Raw genomic sequence first — 23,293 nt, 5'->3', positions numbered from 1 at the left:
TAGAGTCTTGAAGCTTGTTGCCAATAGATGTTCCATCCATCTATGGGATCTCCTCACAATCCTTTGCCAATCCATTCATTGAACTTTTCCTAAAATATACTTGGTAGAATCATTAGTCCAATGTAATATATGTTGTTATTAATTACCAAAACCACCTAGGGATAAGTTGTGCTTTCAGTAGGCGATCTCCTTGCCCTTACAAACTTCTTTGTTCAACTCCACATGATTTGGAGGCTCCCAAACGGCACCTAACCAATCTAGGATACACCACTCTTCAAAAGGTAATAGATGATGTATGGATGATGAACTCCTTGCTCTTGTTCTTCAAAAGATAGCCTCCTCAACACTCAGTCACTCTCTCATAGAATTTGGCTTGGTAGATGAGGATGATTGGGTGGAAAGCAACTTGGGGAGGCCAGAAATCAAGAATCATATGGTAGGAATGGAATATCTTTATCTCAAGACATGAGTAGGTGGTTCTCTCTCGAAAAGTGGATGGTGGAAGTGTAGACTTGTTCTGAGTGCTCTCTCTGCGAATGAGACGGTAGTGAAGGTTTATATATAACCATCTTCAAAAATACAACCGTTACAACATTATTACCCAACTCAGTGACATCGAAGTTAAAACTCAGTGCAACCGACTAGTGCAAAATGTCCCAACTTTCGGCTTTTCGATGAGACCGGGAGAAACATCTGGGTGAGACCGCTTCGGCTTAACCTAGACAACTCCAGTATTTCGGAGGTTCCGAAAATGAAATCTAAAAAATTCTGGAACTCAAAAGCTCGACCACAAAAATTTAGTCACTGCTTTTTGGTTTCACCAAACTCAGTCTCGGTTCTACCGAGGTGCTAGGGTTTGGCATGGGTTCTATGTGGGGCTAATTCGGTAAGACTGAAGTAAAAAAAACTGGTTTCACCGATTGCGGTAGTTTAGGGTTTTCGACAGAATCTTTTGTGAGAATTTTCTTCAGGCTTTTGATGGCATACCTCTAAGCACTTGAGCAATCAAATCATCATCGATACCTCATCCCGTCTTAATAGTATTGGCTTTCCTATGGACTCAATTTTGATAAAATCACATAAAAATGTAGAGTCTTGGAGCTTTTGCCAATAAGAGTTATTTCATCTTAGGGGGTCCTTCTCACAATTCCTAACCAATGCAGTCATTGAAATTTCTTGAAATGTACTTGATAAACTCATTAGTTCAATGAACTATATGTTTTTTGTTAATTAGCAAAACCACCTAGAGAGAAGTTGTACTTTCATAATCACAAATTACAACAACCTTGGACATAGAGCAGTCACATAATTAAGCACAAGAGCAGTCACACAATTAAGCTACAAACAAAGGGAACAACACGTAGTCAAGGAACCAACAGGAAGAACTTGCCCATGAGAGTGAGGAACCAGCAGATGGGTCGCTCATGCCGCCATGGCCGAAGTGGCGGCTCCCTCCATCCCGTATTCCCGTGGGAGGGCGTTGCCTAGGAAGGTTGGAGAACATCGTCGCGAGGGAAGGCTGGAGAAGAGCGTCGTGAGTGGAGGCTTCAAAGGGGAGTCGGGTGCGTTGTGTGTGGGTTAGCTTAGGATGGGTCTGGGTCACTTACAAAGTGGCCTCACAAGTAGCAGGGGTAACCGGTCTTTTGAGAAAATGCTGACAACACATTGCCTGGTTAATTAGCTAGGAAAAGCGGTAGCTAGGAAAAACGGTCAACTCACAGGCCTAACAAAATGGCATTTACGATATGCTGTTAAAATTTAAGAATGAAAAAAATGAAATGTCGAATTTTAAAGTGGCGTAAGAAAAATTGTCAAAATCTGGAGTGACGGAAACAAAATTTTCCCGTAAGAAACTGCTAGAGGAGGTGCTAAGTGATGTGATGGCAGGTGTAGCACGAGCCAGGTCAAAATAAGAACGCTAATAGTATCTAGAGGAGGTGCTAAGTGATGTGATGGCAGGTGTAGCACGAGCCAGGTCAAAATAAGAACGCTAATAGTATCTGACGTTCGCTCACAAAACCACGTTCAATATACTGGCTCAGTCTTTTAAAAATGTTTATAGATGTATAACCGTTTGTGTTATTAAAAAGAACTAACACTTTAGAATTACCATGTGAACATGGACGAAATTTGCCTGATCTTGCATAAGGATTGTTATGTTATAATGTAAAAATTACAATGTTGAAAATTGTCATGCTGGTTAAAGGGAGTCAAAGAAAAAAAATGTGAAAATCGGCATGCTCTAGAAACAAAATTTGCTATCTTAAAATGTGTTCACTCAAATTATCATCGTTACGAACATTTAGTGCCCCTCTCACCATGAGAGATACTCTTATATTATAAGACAAAATGAGTAGGTAAAAAATGTATTTCCTCTATAAACTAATATAAAAGTGTTTAGATCACTACTTTAGCAATCTGAACACTCTTATATTAGTTTAAGGAGGAAATAGCACCTAATAAAGCACATATAAGTGAAAGTACTATCACGCTCCTTATATTACCACATAAATAAAACACATATAAGTGGAAGTACTATCACGGTCCTTAGCATCTATAGGTGAATATATAAAAGATATAAAATGCTGATGCTCTCTACCGCGGAACGAAAAGAAATCGCATACATGCTGAACAGAGTTGTTCCAATACAGATGATTACCAAAGAGTGGAGAGCTATATTTCTTGGATAGTTTCAATCTTGTCGTCACCATTACCATGACTTGAGCAGATAAGAACACAAGTAGCACACCCACGATACATGCACCTCTAAACACACTGAAAAAAAAAGACTTGCACCGTTGCAGCACTGGAGCAATGAATAGAGATATTACTTGCTGCGACAGGTAAAACTAATTTTATTCAGAGGCTTCGCTAAGTGTTTGCTCAGGCAGAAGGCTTCTCCCACTTGAGGGGCTTCACAACCTCCCAGGTGAAGTCCGCGCCATCCCTGCCGAAGTGCCCGTATGCCGCCGTCTTGAGGTAGCGCCCGCTCCCGCCCCTCTTGAGGTCAAGGTTGATGATGATCATGCCTGGCCTGAAGTCGAAGTTCTCCTTAACAATCTCGAGGATCTCCTTGTCAGGGATCTTGCCCGTGCCGTATGTGTCAACAAAGACAGAGAGTGGTTCAGGCACGCCAATAGCATAAGACACCTGGACGATGCAGCGGCGGGCAATGCCACTGGCGACAATGCTCTTCGCCGCCTGCCTTGCAATATATGCACCACTGCGGTCAACCTTGGTTGGGTCCTTGCCAGAGAAAGCGCCTCCACCATGAGCTCCCCAGCCACCATAAGTGTCAATGATGATCTTCCTGCCAGTGAGACCAGCATCGCCATGAGGTCCACCAATGACAAAGCGGCCAGATGGGTTGAGATGGAAGATGGTATTCTCATCAAGGTACTGCTCTGGGATGACAGGCTTAATCACATGCTCCTTCAGATCAGCAGCAATCTCATCGTTGGTCACTGTCTCATCATGCTGGGTAGAGATGAGCACAGTGTGGACACGTATAGGGACCATGGCACCATTGTCATTGTGATACTCCACAGTCACCTGGGTCTTGCCATCAGGCCTCAACCACGGGCAGGTCGCGTTCTTGCGAACCTCGGTGAGACAAGCTCCAAGCTTGGTAGCAAGAACATGGCTGAGGGGCATGAACTCAGGAGTCTCATCAGTTGCATATCCAAACATATGGCCCTGGTCACCAGCGCCAATCTCCTCAGGCCGCTTGGTAAAGTGGCCATGGACACCCTGAGCGATGTCAGGGGACTGCTGCTCAATGTTGACAAGTACCTTGCAGTGGTCAGCATCAAGCCCTACATCATTGGACACAAAACCAATGCCACGGCAAGTGTCCCTGACAATCTTCTCATAATCAACATTGGCCTTGGTAGTGATCTCACCGAAAACCATGACCATGTTGGTCTTGGTGCATGTCTCACAAGCAACCTTGCTGTCAGGATCTTCAGCCAGGCATGCATCTAGCACAGCATCAGATATCTGGTCACAGAGCTTGTCAGGGTGCCCCTCATTGACAGACTCAGATGTGAAGAGAAAGGTTTCAACTTCAGCCATCTTCTTTGGCCTACACAAAACGTGATCAGTGTCTCAGAACATAAGAACTGCCATAAAAGGAAAACACTCTAGAGGTTAGAAACTTGGATTTGAAATACCATATTCGACATACATACAAACTATTTTACTTTCTTAAACTCTAATGAAATGAGCTGCTCGTGAGTTTTAGCAGTTGTGTGAATGCCCACAAGTCATTCTCCTCCCTATTGTAAAAAGTAGGCAGTGGTAGGGACATGAAATACAGATACCCTAACCAAAGCGGCCTACAATAATCAAGTTGCACAAACAGGACAAGATTCCACGAATAAAAGAATCAACCAGTGCACTCAACGCGCAGGGCTGTAACTTGCGAATCAGCACCTCGGGACACAGCAGTATAAATTCTATTCTTCCCAGGACAAGGTCCTAAGAACAACATAAATCACTATTATTCACAGCACAAGGTACCTATCCAATTGCGCTGTGACCAAACTGTTCAGCCACTGTCCAGCAACTAAATCGCAGCCACTATTTCGCAGCATAAGGCACCAATCCAATTGTACTGTGACCAAACTACCACTCGCAATCCATTGTTCGGCACCAAATCCCAGATAAATGGACCGGGTACTATTAATCTCTGCGTACAGAATAAGCACATACAGATCACTACTAATATCAAATCTCTCGACTGGTTCACAGGATGAATAATGGCCGCAGTACACCCAATCTCGAAAGGATTTCAGAGAGAAAAAAGGGTGGCGAAATCCCCAATCACGAGGATCTAGCTGGTCGCCGCGAACCTGGGCGGCACTTCCTCTAGACAACAAGTTGACAAGAAATTAAGCGCAAATTTCACCGCGAAGTACCGGGGCGGCGGATCAAGACGAGGCCCGTTTCTAAAGCCCTAAGCGACAGGCACAACAAACGCGTACCAGATCGGACCGCACGATGGAAACGGAAGCAAAATGAAGCCGCCTACTAGATCGGAACGAGCGTAAGCAAAATGAAGAAGAAGACTGGCGGGAGGAGGGGCGCCTCACCTTGTTCGCTTGTGGCGGAGGCGGCGGCGGGGCTACGGGATGACGTTGACACTCGAGCACAGCACGGCGTAGGGGGGAGGACCAGGATCGTGGGCTCGGGATTATATAGAAGCCGCGGCAGAGTGGGGCGGGCATGGGCCGTTGGATGGCATCGGATGGTGGTGGTGGAAGACCCGACGACAGCGGCTCGTACCCACCTAGCCGGCGTCAAGACGCGTGGCGGTCGTTGGACGAGCATGGTGGCCCGTGCACGTCTCTGGTGTACAGTTTTCAAGCACTGAAAATGGTTAACGCTAATTACGTGCAATTTGCTATATTAACTACTGGCCAATTTAACTTTCTTCAGTTTTTGGAAACTAATTTCGGGAGTTGAGGAAACTAATGGCTCCAGCAAAATGTGATTTCATGGCCGAATTAGTTGACTCAGATTTGTCTAGATACAAATCGCTTTAGTGTGTGTTAGATACATCCATATCTTGAAAAATCTAAAACAATTAATTCAAAAAAGATAATATATTTTTAAAATTAGATGCACGTAGACACGTTTTAGTACGTTTGTTCACTCATCTAATTCATATCTAGCTCACATTGAAATATCCAAAACATCTTAAGCGGGGGAGTAAGTTGCTTCCTTTAGAAACTAAATTCGTTTCCAAAGTCTTTTAGTTTTGCTTCATATGAAATATTTTGCTTACAATTGTGATGAACTTCATTTTCAATGCAATCTAAAAAAAAAGAAAGCGCAAGCAACCATCGGCTTTAAATTTACAAAGTCCAAACTAAGTCTAGTGAGTTTTGTTTTGTTTAATGATCACGAGGAGGAGGATTCCCGCCTGAATATATATTGCTAAATTTTTTACCAAAAGCAAAAATCATTCCTTGAGATTTCGCTGATCCAGTTTATAAGAAAATTGGATCAAAAATCTAAACAAGTTGACACCGTTTATGAGGAAAACAGGGCAAAAACCGTACACGTAACAAGGCTAGTGAGTTAGAAAATCTTAACAACCAAATTTACACACAAAAAAGTGGGATGAGCTTCCAAACGCTAGAAACTAACGGATAAAGAGCAACTGCTTACATAGAGTATGTTTTGGTTCTGAAATACGGAAGACACTACGTGGCACCATAGGTGGTCATCGCCCTTCCCCCTTTTGATGGCATGGATATGTTTAAGTTTGTAAAACGCTTTGGTCACACTAGCCATGTCGTTCATCTCCCGAGTGGTGCCCATAGCTGGAGGGGAAAACACAATTGAAAATACAATTATCCAGATTGAAAGTAACAACATTTTCAATAGCAAGTTTATGGAATATAATCCATGAAGCCCGCACTAGGGTGGCAAAAACAATGTCAAACAACTCTTTGCACATAGCATGAAGGCCCAACCCTATACCCACAAGTTCGAACACTAAGGGAGGGGGTCCTATCACAACATAATTTAATTCCTTCCGTGCACAACTCCACACAACTTCAACTAACAGAAATGGAACAAAATGTGGTGAGTGCTCTCCATTTGGCCACATAAAGTGCAAGTGCCATCAAACGACCCGTTGAACTTAGCAATGTGCATTGGTGTAGGAAGATGGTTTCTTAAGAGCTCACATAGAAACACGTTGATTCTCAGGAGTAGGACACCTCGTTAAAGGAGACAGAGTCGGCTTCGTCTATGAATATTACATTAGCCAAATCTCGAGCAACAAGTCCCATATACCAGCCTCGAGCGAGGAGGGAGCCCTCTAGAAGGTAATGTTGTTGGTGCCCTCGCATAAAGCCTCGCCCACCGAGATGGTAAGGTCCATCGCAATAATGAACAGAGTGTGAAACTAGGCCACAGAGGCATGGCCCTAGGGAATAATTGTACCCCAAACCTAGTTGAATGGTTGTTGTTTATCTTAAACTTGCCCCAAGAAAAATGCAATCTTAACCTCCTTGGATTCCATTTCAAAACAAAAGTTGTGCATTGACGATTCGAACAAAGTGGACAAGGGGGTTGCTTGGCATTAGGAGTCCCACCGAAATCCTTGTGGCATTCTGATTCATTTTATCGCCCCGCTTGTCCACAAGTGCAGTATTCATGACATTAGATTTCATAACGCCCACATTCCCCAAGGTTTTTAGGATGTAGATGCCTTCCCACTTGATCATGTGGTATTTGCGTAAAAACCTGGATGTACTTTGTCAAACTTGGTATGGACCTGTCTACCCACAGAATCATCCCCATCGAGTACGTCGTGATGGAAGATACACACGAGTTAGTGATAATCAATCTAACACTAAAGGACATGAATTTACCCTCCACGGAACCACCCTGCTTGTCGTGGTTCTAAATCTGACAGTATGAGAGGTATATGAACGGAGCTTAGATCTATGGAGGTGCAAATGGGTAACACGAGAAGTTAGAAAAAGTTCATGTCCCTCAGCGGTGGAGGTAACAACCATGCTCATGTATGTTGTGTTCTTGCATATGAAGATTATCATTCATGCGACTGAGTTCGCAAGAGAAAGTGCGTGAGAGATAGAGAGAGAGAGAGTTCTTATAAAGTGGGAGATCTTAAACCCAATGTCCTAGCCATGGCTTATATAGATTATGCCATGAATAAGAACATGAGAAGGAGGCGGGTCCGTTTCGTAAAAGGCGATAAAATTTCCTCTATATTTTTCCTCGGGGAGTGAGAATATAGCGCTGGAATTAGGTCTCCTGGAGGTCCAAGGGACCCAAAAGTCACCATGGCGTGCCCAGGGGGTAAGCACGCCGCCTGGCTTGTGGTCCATGGGTGGCCCCATGTGGTACTTCTTTGCTCCGGTATTTTTTTTATTTATTCCATAAAAAAATCTCCGTAAAGTTTCGCCCAATTTTGAGAACTTCTATTTCTACATAAAAGTAAAACGATAGTTCTGCTAAAAACAACATCACTCCGGGTAAGTTTCACTCAAATCATGCAAATTAGAGTCCAAAACAAGAGCAAAAACGTTTGGAGAAGTAGATACGATGAAGATGTAGTTGATGTATCAACTACTTAATTATTCAACAAAGAAATCATATAAACTCTATAAAATTCATGTACAGATCTGATCTTAAAGTGACAATTCATCATATATCAACAAACACAAGAGCGACTATATCAAATTGATCCTGATCATGTGATGCAGCTCACACGAACTTTTTATTGAGACATAAGAGAGAGAAGATGTAAACTAGCTACTGCTATGGACCCAAGGTCCGAAGGAAAATACCCAATCCTGGATGTGATGACATCAAGGTTGATGAAGATGGCTCCGGTGTTGGATTCCCCCTCTGACAGCTCGCTGGAACAAACATCTAGATTGGATCTTGTCGGAACAAAAAATGGCGACGGCGAAAAAATAGCGAAAAGTTGGCACCGAGTGTTTCGGAAAATAGGAATTTATACGCGGGAGGGGGCATAAGTGTTGAAAATATACCCTAGGGGCAATAATAATTTGGTTATTATCCTATTTCCTTGTTCACGACAAGTGTATATTATTCATGCTAGAATTGTATTTGTAGGTAACATAAATACATATGTGGATACATAAACAACACCGTGTCTCTAGTGAGCCTCTACTAGACTAGCTCATTGATCAAACATTGTTAAGGTTTCCTAATCATAGACCTCAGTTATCCTTTGATAATGGGATCATATCATTAGAAGAATGATGTGGTGGACAAGACCCAACCGTAAGCTTAGCTTACAGTCGTATCACTTAGATTAATTTCTAAAGTTTTCTTCATCTCAAGTATTTGTTACTAGACCATGAGTAGTGCAACTCCCTGACATCATAATAATACTTAATGTGTGTCCAAATGTCACTTCGTAACTCGGTGATTAGAAAGTTGCTCTACATGTGTCTCCAAAGGTGTTTGTTGGGTTGCATGGATCGAGACTCGGATTTTCCACTCCTTGTGACACAGAGATATCTTTGGCCCTTGTAACACCCCCAAAATTTAATCATGTTTCTATTAAGTAATATTTTTCCAGAAATAAAATTTTGAATTATATCAAGTCCTTTATTAATTTTAGAGTTTCACTCTTTTTTGATTTCTCAAAATTCTTCCCTTCATATTGAAATTTATAGAAAATATTATGGGTTTAAAATTGTCTCCCGATCCTTTCATTTATCTTATAAATATCAGTAAGAATTATTTTCATAATTATTTGTCTCAAAATAATTTATTATGATTATTTTCAAACCCTAGAATTCCCCTCTTACACTAACATTATTTTATATAATTCTTTTAAAATTCCACAAATTTTTTGGAAGTGCCTCTTGGTCCTATAGATCACTCTTATTCAAAAACCCATCATATTATTTTGAAAATTTTGAGCACAACTTCCTATTTTCCAATCTGGTCCAAATTGAGCATTGAACTACAACCCTACTTTTCCTTGCTCAAACACTTCTCAAATTTATACACCTTGTAGTCCCTCCTACAAAACCCTTATGTCCGGAAGCCCAAACCCATTTGAGCATTATAAGTTCATCAAATAAGTTCATGTAGTTCTGTTTCAGAACTGAACTTTTGCAAAACTTGCACTAGCAAGTTTTCAGTTGTCACAAACCAAAGCCAACATTTTAACTATCCAATGAGGCATCATCCTGCCAACTTTCATAGCCAACAAAAAGGCCTAGGATACCTTAGTATTTCATCAAACACCTCGTAGGCATGGCTGAAATCTTGCAGCTCTCTCGCCTCCACATGTCTCTGGCTCCATTTGCTAAACCATCATGTCTGTCATCCCAAGAACCTTAATAGTCACAACCCTGCCAAATGCCAGCTCCAATAGGTCAACCTAGGACACCCTGACATTCGGTCAATCACGTGGTCTGTGACTCCAAAGCGCAAGCAAAGCGCTCGAATTGCACCCGACAAACCCTGAGTCCATGTCGCTCTCTCGTTGCTCCCCTCGTTGCCCTAGTCTTCCTATGGATCATCCAACGACCCTGAAGCTCCCCGGCACCTTTCTCTCATCACCTAGCACCGACCACCACCGCCCACACTAGTCAAACTGATACGACACCATCTACGGAGCAGAGGGCGTGCAAGGGGAGGTCCAATTTTCATAGCGTAGGATTGGTAAATGGATGGGGATAACTAGCTGTAAGCAGCCAAAGAAATAGAAAATAAAATATTATGATTCGATGAGGAGGATGCTAACCATAGCCTGTAATCCGAACATTCACCGATCCACAACCCTCAATACTACCCCACACAACCATGCTCAAGTTGTGGAGCACTGGATATGCGCAACTCGAGAGGAAACCACGAACTCTAACCCACACAACACGATCTAGTCGTGGAGCATAAATTGGGATAAACTTCTCAAGGAATCATGAGAATAAGGATAATAAGAGCTCTCCAACCTCAGGAGGAGTCTATGTCTTTGGTCTTTGATAGAAACGAAAAAAGTCCCTAATGAAGGGAAGAGCTAGCCTATTTATAATAGGGACACCCCCAGCTTAGGTGTGAAAACAAACTAGCTTCGAGAACCATCTTAGGTGTGAAAGAGAACCAACTTTGCTTTAACTAAACAACTTCGAGACTTAATGAGGTAGCTTCTGGGAATCTCTCGTTAGAGGTGGTTGGTGGTTCCCGACCAAACATTGTTCACTCGAGTCAAACAATGTTTCCTTTAGTAGAAAACTTGAGTGCTGGAAACCTTTTGCAAGTTTGGAAAACCAAACTCGTGCATAACATTGTTTCTCCAGCGCCAAAACAATGTTTCTTCAGCAACAACTATGTTTGTTCGTCATAAAACAATGTTTCAACATGGACTGAAAATGTTGTTGGTCTTCTTTAATGTTGCACCTGAGTTCAACCAAGAACGAAGGAGGTGAAGGTACAACCATGTTTTGAAGGTCAAATGATAAACTTAAGTTAGAGTTCATCTCATCATGTATTTGCTTTGTGCGATTTCTTGTGATTGGACCTTTGATGACTGGTGATGTCATGTCCATGGTTGGGATGTCCTCGTCATCCTCCCCTCTTAAGAAGGACTCGTCCTCGACTCTAAAGGCCCAAAGTATCGGGAAATATCATAGACATTGAAGGTTGGGCCAATACCATATTCTTCTAGAAGATCAATCTTGTGAGCATTATCATTGATCCTCTCGAGCACCTCAAATGGTCCATCGCTGTGTGGCTGCAACTTGCACCGACGTTGCTCTGGAAAACGGTCCTTCCGAATATGTACCCATACTAAATCGCCTTGCTCAAACACCATCTTCTTCCTTGTCTTGTTTTCCCTCTTCGTATATTGTTTGGCCATCTTCTCAATGTTCTCCTTTGCTTGGGCATGAAATTTCTTGACAAAATCTGCACACTTACTTGTATCAAGACTGGTTCGTTTGTGCAGTGGCAAAGGCAAAAGATCGATGGGAGCAATAGGTTCCATAAACAAGATCAAATGGGCAAAAATTAGTGGTTGAATGTACTGCACTGTTATACGTGAACTCTACATGAGGTAGGCACTCCTCCCACATCTTCAAATTCTTCTCTAGGACTTCTCTTAGCATCATGGACAACGTTCTATTGACAACTTCGGTGTGTCCATCAGTTTGTGGGTGGCATGTCGTGGAAAATAGGAGATTGGTTCCAAGTTTTCCCCACAATGTCTTCCAAAAGTAGCTCCAAATTTTGGTCTCACAGTCTGAAACAATGTTGCGTGGTACTCCATGTATCCACATAACTTCCCTAAAAAATAAATCAGCAATGTGTGAAGCATCATCGCTCTTATGACATGGGATAAAATGTGCAATCACTCCCTTTCTTAGTTCGTGGTAAACCAAGAACAAAATCAATAGAAATATCCTCCCATGGAGCATTCAAAATGGATATAGGAGTATAAAGACCATTGGGGGTTCAATCGGGACTTAGCTTTGTGACAAATCTCGCATCTCATCAGGTAGTGTTCCACGTCACATTTCATTCTTAGCCAAAAGAAGTGGTCACCCAATACACTCTCAGTTTTCTTGGAGTTAAATTGTCCCATGAGACAACCAGCGTGAGCCTCGTGCAAAAACAACAAACGATCAGAACAATCTGGGACGCACAATTTGTTAGCTCGAAATAAAAATCCATCATGCAAGTGAACTTCTCCCATCCCTTTACCTTGTTGCACTTCGAAAATGGTTCAACAAAGTAAGAGTCATTAGCATACAATTCTTCGCTGCTTTCTAAACCAAAGACTTTAACACCAAGTTGGGAAAGTAAAATATGACGCCTAGACAATGCATTAACAACAACTTTATCCTTTCCTTTATTGTACTTGACAATATAAGGAAAGGGCTCTATGAAGTCACTCCATTTGGCATGTCTACGTTTCAATTTAAGTTGGTTCTTTAGATGTTTCAAAGATTCAAGGTCAGAATGTATCACAAACTCTTTAGGCCACAAGTAATGCTGCCATGTTTCTAAAGATCGAACAAGTGCATACAACTCTTTATGATAGACGGAATAATTAAGAGTTGGTCCATTAAGATTCTCACTAAAATAGGCGATAGGTTTAACTTCTTGCATTAGGACTTCGCCAATGCCAATGTCACTTGCATCACATTCAATCTCAAATGTCTTACTAAAACCAGGAAGCAAAATAAACGAGGTTGATGTCAATATCATCATTAGTTCTTTGAAGGACTTTTCTTGAGCACCATCCCATTTGGATGGAGTGTCTTTATTTGTTAACTCATACATTGATGCAACAATGGTGCTGAAATCCTTCACAAACCAGCGGTACAAACCTGCAAGTCCTAGGAAGCTATGTACTTGGATCATATTTTGTGGAGGCATCCACTCACGAATAGCCTTGATCTTTTCTTCATCGACCTCCGCACCTTTACCTGAAAGTACAAAGCCAAGAAACACGACCTTGTTTGTGCAAAATGTGCATGTTTCTAAATTAGCATACAACCTTTCCCTCCGTAGGGCAGCAAGCACACATTTGATATGTCCAACATGATCCTCCAAAGTTTTGTTATAAATCAATATGTCATCAAAGTAAACCACTAAAAACTTGCCAATGAAGTACCTAAGCACATGATTCATCAATGTCATGAAACTACTAGGTGCATTCGTTAATCCGAAAGGCATAACTTACCATTCATACAAGCCAAATTTTGTCTTAAAAGCAGTTCTCCATTCATCACCCTCTTTCATTCTTATTTGGTGGTACCCACTTCGCAAATCAATTTTAGAAAATATGGTATAACCACAAAGTTTATCAACCATGTCACCAGGCCCAGGTATAGGGTGTCGATATCTCACAGTTATGTTGTTATTGGATCTACAGCCAATGCACGTTCTCATAGTACCATCTTTCTTTGGAACTCAAAAAATTGGAATGGCACAAGGAGAAAGACTTCACCTTACATGCCCTTGTTTAATAAGATCTTCTACTTGCCTCTTAATTTCCTTCGTATACTCTCGGTTTGCTCGGTACGGTGGTTGGTTTGGTAGTGGGGCATCAGAAACCAAGTCGATTTGGTGTTCGATGCCTCGCTTCCATGGCAGTCTGGGTGGCACCTCCTTGGGTAACACATCCTTATACTCGTGCATAAGACCAAATAAAACACTAGGAAGAGTTGAAGGTAAGTCGTTAGCATCCAATAAAGTTTCCTTGTACATGAATACAAAGATTGGAGTATTAGTTATCTCAATTCCTTCATATCCCTTTTCCTAGCCATCATAAGTAATCCCCGGTTTTCCCGGGGCTTGGTCAAATTTGGCTATGGAGCTTTTGGCTGTGGAAACACCCCCTCACTATGTTGGTGGCTCAATCTTTGTGTATGATCACTCTCTCCCTTTTTATTTCCTTTTCTTTTCAGCTCATCAAGATAGACTTCCTCGGGTGTCATGGGCAGCCAAGTGAACTTTTTTCATCTATGGACTAAACACAAGCAATTCGCATGCCCGCTGATTTGCACATCACGGTTATGCAACCAGAGTCATCCTAGAAGCAAATGACAAGCATGCACAGGCACCACATCACACTCAACATTATCCTGATATGTCCCCACTGAAATCGGTATTCTCATGCTGCTCACCACCTTTATTGTGCCACAATCATTTAGTCATGGCATGACGTGCGAATTGTGGGTGACGTTTTGTTTGCAACTAAAGCTTCTGAACCATCTCCATGCTTGCAATATTGCTACAACTTCCACTATCAACAATCACTCAACATAGCCTTGAGTTGACAAGGCAACAGGTGTGGAAAAGATTATGTCGCCGCCCCTTTTCCTCCTCCACAACTTGGACATTAAGTGAACGACAGACAACCAATGTTTCACCATTAAGTTCTTTATGGGATAATATAGTGCCTCCTATTTCCCAACCTTGGTCTTCTTCCACTTCATCGTTGCCACCTTCAGGATCAATTTGAGACTCACATTCACCTTGTTCATTGATGAACATAGTTCTTTTACTTGGACATTCCAAACAAATGTGACCACTTCCTTTGCATCTATGGCAATGAATGCCACTGCTGCGTGTAGAAATATTTTCTACGGGTGGAGAGGATGATGCTCCTATTGTAGGTGATGACCTTTTATCTTGATTGAGAACAACATGTGAGAGGGCCATTGAAGCATGTGGGCGACTGGGTGCCTAGGTGGAGCACCCTGAAACCACGAACCATATGGTTGTTGTGGTTGGTGCCATGAGGATGTGGTGGTACGTCCTTCAAAGCCATGAGCACGACCATTACACATATTCTTCTTCTCAACTCGTACGACTTGATGTATCGCATCTTATAGTGTATCATAAGGAACATACCCACAAAAGCTGAGAGCTCTTCATTCAAACCATGTAAAAATCTCGCAATCTTAGCCTCATCACTCTCATGGGTTCTTGTTTGAATTAGCAACACTTCCATCTCTTTATAGTACTCATCAACAGTGCAACAACCTTGACTGAGATTCTACAACCAGTTGTACAATTGCCTCTCATAGTATGAGGGAATAAAATGACGCATCATGAATTGCTTCGTCAAAGTCCAGCAACAGATATAATTATTGCCCGGCATCTATCGATCATCTTGTAGCTGATTCCACCATGTAAGATAATAACTAGAGAACTCCATCATAGCAACATCAACTCTCTTGGATTCAGAAAAATAATGGATGCGAAAGATCTGGCCGCACTTCTCCTCCCACTTGATATAGGCATCCTAATCCTCTTTTCCCGTGAATGCTGACACATGTAGCTTTACTCTTGCTTCGTTGTCACGGTCATATTGATCACAACTGTCATAATGATGACAATTGCGACCAAAAGCAGTACCAAGGTGAGGTGGGAGTAGGGTGCATAGTCCCCCATGCCTTTATCTTCATCACCATGCTCGGAGATATCTTCGTGGAAGATGTCATTGCTATCCCACAGACAACAGCGCCAGAAATTGACACGTTGACAGAGGCTGGGCTTGCGTTGGTTCTTCCCTTGAAGAGGAAAGGGTGATGCAACACAGGAGCAGTAAGTATTTCCCTCAGTTTGAGAACCAAGGTATCGATCTAGAAGGAGGGTCTCGTCAAGTCCAAAGTACCTGCGCAAACACAAACAAGCTTGCACCCAACGCTTCAAAGGGGTTGTCAATCCCTTCAAGATTGTTTGCAAAGTGAGATATGAAGGCGGAAAGTGCAACGAAGTAAAAAGTGTAAGGCTGAAAATATGGTGTGGAGTAGACCCTGGGGGCCATAGTGTTCACTAGAGGCTTCTCTCAAAATAGCAAGTGTTATGGTGGGTGAACAAATTATTGCCGAGCAATTGATAGAACCGCACAAAGTCATGACGATATCTAAGGCAATGATCATACATATAGGCATCACGTCCAAGATAAGTAGACCGATACTTTCTGCATCTACTACTATTACTCCACACATCGACCGCTATCTAGCATGCATCTAGTGTATTGAGTTCATGACGAACAGAGTAACGCTTTAAGCAAGATGACATGATGTAGAGGGATAATCTCAAACCAATGATGAAAACCCCATCTTTTTACCCTTGATGGCAACAACATGATGCGTGCCTCGCTACCCCTTCTGTCACTGGGTGAGGTCACCGCACGGTATGAACCCAAAACCAAGCACTTCTCCCATTGCAAGAATCATAGATCTAGTTGGCCAGACAAAACCCACAACTCGAAGAGAATTACAAGGATATGAAATCATGCATAAGACAGATGAGAAGAAACTCAAATAAGATTCATAGATAATCTGATCATAAATCCACAATTCATCGGATCTCGACAAACACACCGCAAAACAAGATTACATCGGATAGATCTCCATGAAGATCATGGAGAACTTTGTATTGAAGATCCAAGAGAGAGAAGAAGCCATCTAGTTACTAACTATGGACCCGTAGGTCTATCGTGAACTACTCACGCATCATCGGAGAGGTCATGGTATTAATGAAGAAGCCCCGTGTGTCTGAATCCCCCGTCCGGTAGGGCACCAGGACGTGCCCCAGATGGGATCTTGCAGAGACAGAAGCTTGCGACGGTGGAAAAGTACTTTCGATGATCTCCTGATTTTTTTCTGGAATTTATGGGAATATATAGGCGAAAGACCTAGGGCAACGGGCGTCCAGGGGGCCCACTAGCCTGGATGGCGCGGCCTCCCCCTGGCCGCGTGGTGGGGGATTGTGGGGCCCCTGAGGCTCCCCTGCCTTGGCTCCCAAGCTTCCCGATCTTCTTCCGTTCCAAAAAAAATCTTTTCGGGGATTTTCTTCCATTTGGACTCCATTTCAAAATCTCCTCTAAAAGGGGTCAAAAACATGGAAAAACAGGAACTGGCACTTGACACTGAGTTAATAAGTTAGTCCCAAAAAATATATAAAAGGCATACAAAACATCGAAAGTTTGACAAGATAATAGCATGAAACCATCAAAAATTATGTATACGTTGGAGACGTATCAAGCATCCCCAAGCTTAACTCCTGCTCATTCTCGAGTAGGGAAGTGATAAAGAATAAATTTTTGATGTGGAATGCTACCTAGCATAGTTGTCCTTTGCAACTTCTTTCGCGTGGCATGAATGTTCAGATCCGTAAGATTCAAAAAAATAGTTTGCTATTGACATGAAAACAGTAATACTTCAAGCAAACTAACAAAGTAATCATGAACTTTCAAAATAACAAGGCCAATGAAAGTTATCCCTACAAAATCATATAGTCTAGCTATGCTCCATCATCCTCACACAACTAATGTAAATCATGCACAACCCCGGTATTGGCCAAGTAATTGTCTTCGCACTCTTACTTTCTCAAACTTTTTATAACTATCACGCAATACATGAGCGCGATCCATGGATATAGCACTATAGGTGGAATAGAGTGTGGTGGTGGTTGTGAGACAAAAAGGAGGAGATGATCACATTGAATTGGCATATCAAAGGGTTATGGAGATGCCCATTAATAGATATCAATGTGAATGAGTAGGGATTGCCATACAAGAGATGCACTAGAGCTATAAGTATGTGAAAGCTCAAAAGGAAAAGTAGTGGGTGTGCATCCAACTTGCTTGCTCACGAATACCTAGGGCAATTTTGAGGAAGCCCATCATTGGAATATACAAGCCAAGTTATATAATGAAGATTCCCACTACCATATGGTAGTGACAAAGCAAGAAGCTCTCAATCATGAAGAACATGGTGCTATCATGAAGCACAAGTGTGGAAAAAGATAGTAGCATTGTCCCTTCTCTCTTTTTCTCTTTTTTTTATTTGGTCTCTTAGGCCTCTTTTTTTCTTTCCCCCTTTTTTGGGCTCTTTGGCCTCTTTTCTATCTTTTTTTAATTTCCTCACATGGGACAATGCTCTAATAATGATGATCATCACACTTTTATTCACTCACAGCTCAAAGATCACAATGATGATGACTCCATAGGAAATGCCTCTGGCAGTGTACCGGGATGTGCAACGATCTAGCATGGCGTATGACGTTGAAACATCTCGCTAGCTATCTTACGATCATGCAATGGCAATATGAGAGTGACAACACAAGTCATGAGACGGAACGGTGGGAGTTGCATGGCAATATATCTCGGAATGGCTATGAAAATGCCATAGTAGGTAGATATGGTGGCTATTTTGAGGAAGGAATTTGGTGGGTTTGTGCACCAGCGAGAATTGCGGGGCACTAGAGAGGCTAGCAATGGTGGAAGGTGAAAGTGCATCTATACCATGTACTCACATTAGTCATGAAGAATTCACATACTTGTTGCGAAAGTTTTTATTAGTAATCAAAACAAAGTGCTAAACGCATACTCCGAGGGGAAGGGTTGGTAGGTGTTAACCATTGTGCGTTCCCGACCTCAACACAAAGGATGACAATCAATAGATCAATTATGCTCTGACTTCCTAACGTAGCGGTTCACCATACGTGCATGCTACGGGAATCACTGACTTCAACACAAGTATTTCTAGATTCACAACACCCTACTAACATAAATCTTAATATTACCAAATCCATGTATCAAAACTATTTGAGAGGAATGAAAACTCTGCTTATGTTGTCTCAGCATAGCCAGTCCCAAGCCCAGGTAAAGGAGGAGGGTTGTTATAGGTGTAGTGAGCCAACGTGAAAAACCCAAACACTCTTATGGAGATGAAACCCAAAGGAAACTCGCTGGGGGCGTAACCCTCTTAGCGACGCGCCACATCGGAACCCGGGTGTGGTGTCAAATGGGCAAGGGACGGGCTGTCACCCCCTTGGTGGCGCGCCATATCTTGATCTGGATACGGTGATAAGTGAGCAAGGGTCGGGTCGCCGCATCCTTAGTGGCGCGCTGCACCGACGCCCCGGTGTAGTGAAAAATGAGCAAGGGTCTTCGCATTTGACTCGACGAGTGCGGAGGGTAAGGAAGTTAGCCGAGCCTAGGAGGATACACTTAGGTAACTGAAACATAGGGTCCCTGACGGGTAAGTTATGGGAGCTAGTTTATACGGCGGTGAGGAGGCGTGTTGATGTCCTATGTGTCCAAGAGACCAAATGGAAGGGACAAAAGGCGAAGGAGGTGGAGGATACCGGCTTCAAGTTGTGGTACACGGGGACAACTTCAAACAAGAATGGAGTAGGCATCTTGGTCAACAAGAGCCTTAGGGATTGAGTTGTGGATGTTAAGAGGCAAGGGGACCGGATGATCCTTGTCAAGCTGGTAGTTGGGGACTTAGTCCTTAATGTTATCAGCGCGTATGCCCCGCAAATAGGCCACAATGAGAGCACCAACAGGGAGTTCTGGGAAGGCCTGGAGGACTTGGTTAGGAGGGTACCTATTGGTGAGAAGCTCTTCATAGGAGGAGACCTCAATGGCCATGTGGGTACATCTAACACAGGTTTTGAAAGGGTGCATGGGGGCTTTGGCTATGGCATTAGGAACCAAGAAGGAGAAGATGTCCTGAGCTTTGCTCTAGCCTACGACATGGTTGTAGCTAACACCCTCTTTAGGAAGAGATAATCCCATCTAGTGACGTTCAGTAGTGGTCTACATTCTAGCCAGATTGATTTTGTCCTCTCTAGAAGAGAAGACAGACGCGCTTGCATTGATTGTAAAGCGATACCTGGAGAGAGTGTTGTCCCTCAACATAAGCTTGTGGTTGCTGACTTCCGCTTTAGGATTCGTGTCCACCGGGATAAGCGCGCCAAAGTCGCTAGAACGAAGTGGTGGAAGCTCAAGGGGGAGGCATCCCAGGCTTTCAGGGAGAGGGTCATTAAGGAGGGCCCTTGGGAGGAAGGAGGCGATGCAAACTTGATGTGGATGGGTATGGCGACCTTCTTGAGGAAGGTCGCTATAGAGGAGTTTGGGGTGACCAAGGGAAGTAGAAGGGAAGCTAAGGACACCTCGTGGTGGAATGATGAGGTCCAGAAGGTTATTAGGGAGAAGAAGGACTGTTTCAGATGCCTATATCTGGACAGGAGTGCAGCTAAGATGGAGAAGTATAAGGTGGCGAAGAAGGCTGCAAAGCGGGCGGTGAGTGAAGCGAGAGGTCGGGCGTATGAGGACCTCTACCAACATTTAAACACTAAGGAAGGCGAAAGGGACATCTATAAGATGACCAAGATTAGGGAGAGGAAGATGAGGGATGTCGGCGAAGTCAAATGCATCAAGGACGGAGATGATCAACTTCTTGTGATGGATGAGGCGATCAAGCGTAGATGGCGGGAGTACTTTGACAACCTTTACAATGGAGAGGTTGACAGCTCTACCATGGAGCTAGATGACTCCTTTGATGATACCAGCATGTGCTTTGTGCGACGTATCCAGGAGTGTGAGGTTAAGGAGGCATTAAAAAGGATGAAAGTAGACAAGGCGATGGGTCCTGATGGTATCCCCATCGAGGTGTGGAGAGGCCTTGGAGACATAGCGATAGTATGGCTAACTAAGCTTTTCAACCTCATTTTTCGGTCAAACAAGATGCCCGAAGAATGGAGGCGGAGTATTTTAGTACCAATCTTTAAGAACAAGGGGGATGTTCAAAGTTGTACTAATTACCACAGAATCAAGCTGATGAGCCATACTATGAAGCTATGGGAGAGAGTCATTGAACACCACATAAGAAGGTTGACAAGCGTGACCAAAAACCAATTTGGGTTCATGCCTGGGAGGTCTACCATGGAAGCCATCTTCTTGGTACGACAACTGATAGAGAGATACATGGAGCAAAAGAAGGACCTTCATATGGTGTTCGTTGATTTGGATAAGGCCTATGATAAGATACCTCGGAATGTCATGTGGTGGGCCTTGGAGAAACACAAAGTCCCAATAAAGTACATTACCCTCATCAAGGATATGTATGATAATGTTGTGAAAAGTGTTCGAACAAGTGATGGCGACACCAATGACTTTCCGATTAGAATAGGGCTACACCAAGGGTTAGCTTTGAGCCCATATCTTTTTGATTTGGTGATGGATGAGGTCACAAGGGATATACAAGGAGATATCCCATAGTGTATGCTCTTTGCGGATGATGTGGTGCTAGTCGATGATAGCCGAACGGGGGTTAACAAAAAGTTAGAGTTATGGAGGCGGACTCTACAATCGAAAGGTTTTAGGCTTAGTAGAACTAAAACTGAATACATGAGGTGCAGTTTTAGTGCTACTAGGCACGAGGATGGAGAGGTTAGCCTTGGTGGGCAGGTGGTACCGGAGAGAGACACGTTTCGATATTTGGGGTCCATGTTGCAGAAGGATGGCGATATCGATGAAGACGTGGGCCACCGAATCAAGGCTGGGTGGATGAAGTGGCTCCAAGCTTCTAGCATACTCTATGACAAGAGAGTGCCACAAAAGCTAAAAGGCAGGTTTTATAGGACAGATATCCGACCTACGATGTTGTATGGCGCGGAGTGTTGGCCAACCAAGAGACGACATATCCAACAGTTAGGTGTAGCAGAGATGCGCATGTTGAGATGGATATGTGGCCACACAAGGAAGGATCGGGTACGGAATGACGATATATGAGAGAGACTTGGGGTAGCACCGATTGAAAAGAAGCTGGTCCAGCATCGTCTCAGATGGTTTGGACATATTCAACGGAGGCCACCGGAAGCGCCGGTGCATAGCGGACGGATAAAGCGTGCTGAGAATGTTAAGAGGGGTCGTGGTAGACCAAACTTGACATGGGAGGAGTCCGTTAAGAGAGACCTAAAGGTTTGGAATATCGACAAAGACTTAGCCATGGACAGGGGTGCGTGGAAGTTAGCTATCCACGTTCCAGAGCCATGACTTGGCTTCGAGATCTTATGGGTTTCAACTCTAGCCTACCCCAACTTGTTTGGGACTGAAAGGCTTGGTTGTTGTTGTTGTTGTTGTTGTTGTTATTGTGGGTACCTATCACATTTGGGACTACTTTCGTAGCATAAGCCAACTACCAAATCACGCACCGCCGTTCTCTAAAGATATAAGTGAAGCACAAGAGCAAAAGTGTCTAGCTCAAAAGGTATAAGTGAAGCACTAGAGCAAAAGTATCTAGCTCAAAAGATATAAGTGAAGCACTATGAGCATTCTAGCAAAATCACGATGAGTGCATGTTTCTCTCTCTCAAAAAGGTGTGCAGCAAGGATGATTGTGACACAACAAAAGGAAAAGACTCCTACGATACAAGATGCTCCAAGAAAAACTCATATCATGTGGTGAATAAAAATATAGCTCCAAGTAATGTTACCAATGGATTGAAGACGAAAGAGGGGATGCCTTCCCGGGGCATCCCCAAGCTTAGGCTTTTTGGTGTCCTTGAATTTGGCTTGGGATGCCTTGGGAATCCCCAAGCTTGAGCTCTTTTCACTCCTTATCTCTTTGTCCATGAGAACATCACCCAAAACTTGAAAACTTCACAACACAAAACTTAAACAGAAACTTGTGATAACATTAGTACAAGAAAACAAACTACCACTTATTTTGGTACTGTAGCAAACTTGAATTCTATCTATATTGATGATGGGCTACTGTATTCTCACTTTTCCATGGCTGGTACCCCTCGATTAACCATAGTTTCATCAAAACAAGCAACCAACTCAACAAAAAACAGAATCTGTCAAAAACAGACCAGTCTGTAGCAATCTGTATACTTCGTATACTTCTGGTACCTCAAAAAATCCGAACAATTACGACGGCCAGGGCAAAAAGCATATCAATCAGCAGAAAAAATAATCAACTCAAAATCTCTTTCTGAATAAAAATGAAAAATCATCTCGTGAGCGAAAAGTTTCTGTCTTTTTCCAGCAGGATCAAACAACCATTACCAAGACTAGTCATAAAGGCTTTGCTTGGCTCAAACACAAAAGAAACACAAAAAACACAATCACAACAGAATTATGAAAGTGTGGACGCAACAAAATAGAAAGAAAAAGATAAATTCATTGGGTTGCCTCCCAACAAGCGCTATTGTTTAACGCCCTTAGCTAGGCATAGAAGCGATATAATCACGTATCGTCGTCTTTGGTGCTCAAACCATAAGTGGCGTGATCACTTATCATCTTAAGGTTTTCATCTTTCTTGCTGGATGATTCACCACTACTTTTAGGAACAAAGACAGACTTGGCGATTTTATTGTGGGCAAAATTTGGAGTATTCTACACAGCGGCAAAAGCGGAACCCAAGTTGGTTATAACATCCTCTAGTTTGCCAATCCTAGCGGAATCATGACCTAGCTTTTCGTTAACTGTGGATTCCTTCTCCTTTAAA

General features: G+C 42.9%; 1 protein-coding gene across 3 annotated transcripts; it reads right to left on the bottom strand.

Moving 5' to 3' along the window:
• Positions 1-2,655: 2,655 nt before the first annotated feature.
• On the bottom strand, positions 2,656-5,198 carry LOC123405986 (S-adenosylmethionine synthase 4). Of its 3 annotated transcripts, none has more exons than XM_045099492.1 (2): positions 5,094-5,198; positions 2,656-4,084 (listed from the first exon to the last, which is right to left on the bottom strand). In XM_045099492.1, exon 2 carries the CDS (start codon positions 4,072-4,074, stop codon positions 2,884-2,886), a length of 1,191 nt encoding a protein of 396 aa, XP_044955427.1. In that variant the 5' UTR covers positions 4,075-4,084; positions 5,094-5,198; the 3' UTR covers positions 2,656-2,883. The 3 variants fall into 3 exon arrangements, with proteins under 3 accessions (XP_044955427.1, XP_044955428.1, XP_044955429.1); XM_045099493.1 differs by having other exon boundaries at positions 2,656-4,121; positions 5,094-5,151; XM_045099494.1 differs by lacking the exon at positions 5,094-5,198 and adding an exon at positions 4,986-5,053.
• Between the last annotated feature and the right edge of the window lie 18,095 nt (positions 5,199-23,293).

Source organism: Hordeum vulgare, chromosome 6H, assembly GCF_904849725.1.
Source record: "Hordeum vulgare subsp. vulgare chromosome 6H, MorexV3_pseudomolecules_assembly, whole genome shotgun sequence".
In the NCBI taxonomy this organism is placed as follows: domain Eukaryota; kingdom Viridiplantae; phylum Streptophyta; class Magnoliopsida; order Poales; family Poaceae; genus Hordeum; species Hordeum vulgare.
Note: the sequence above shows the minus strand (reverse complement) of the source record. Positions and strands in the feature narration are given on the sequence as shown.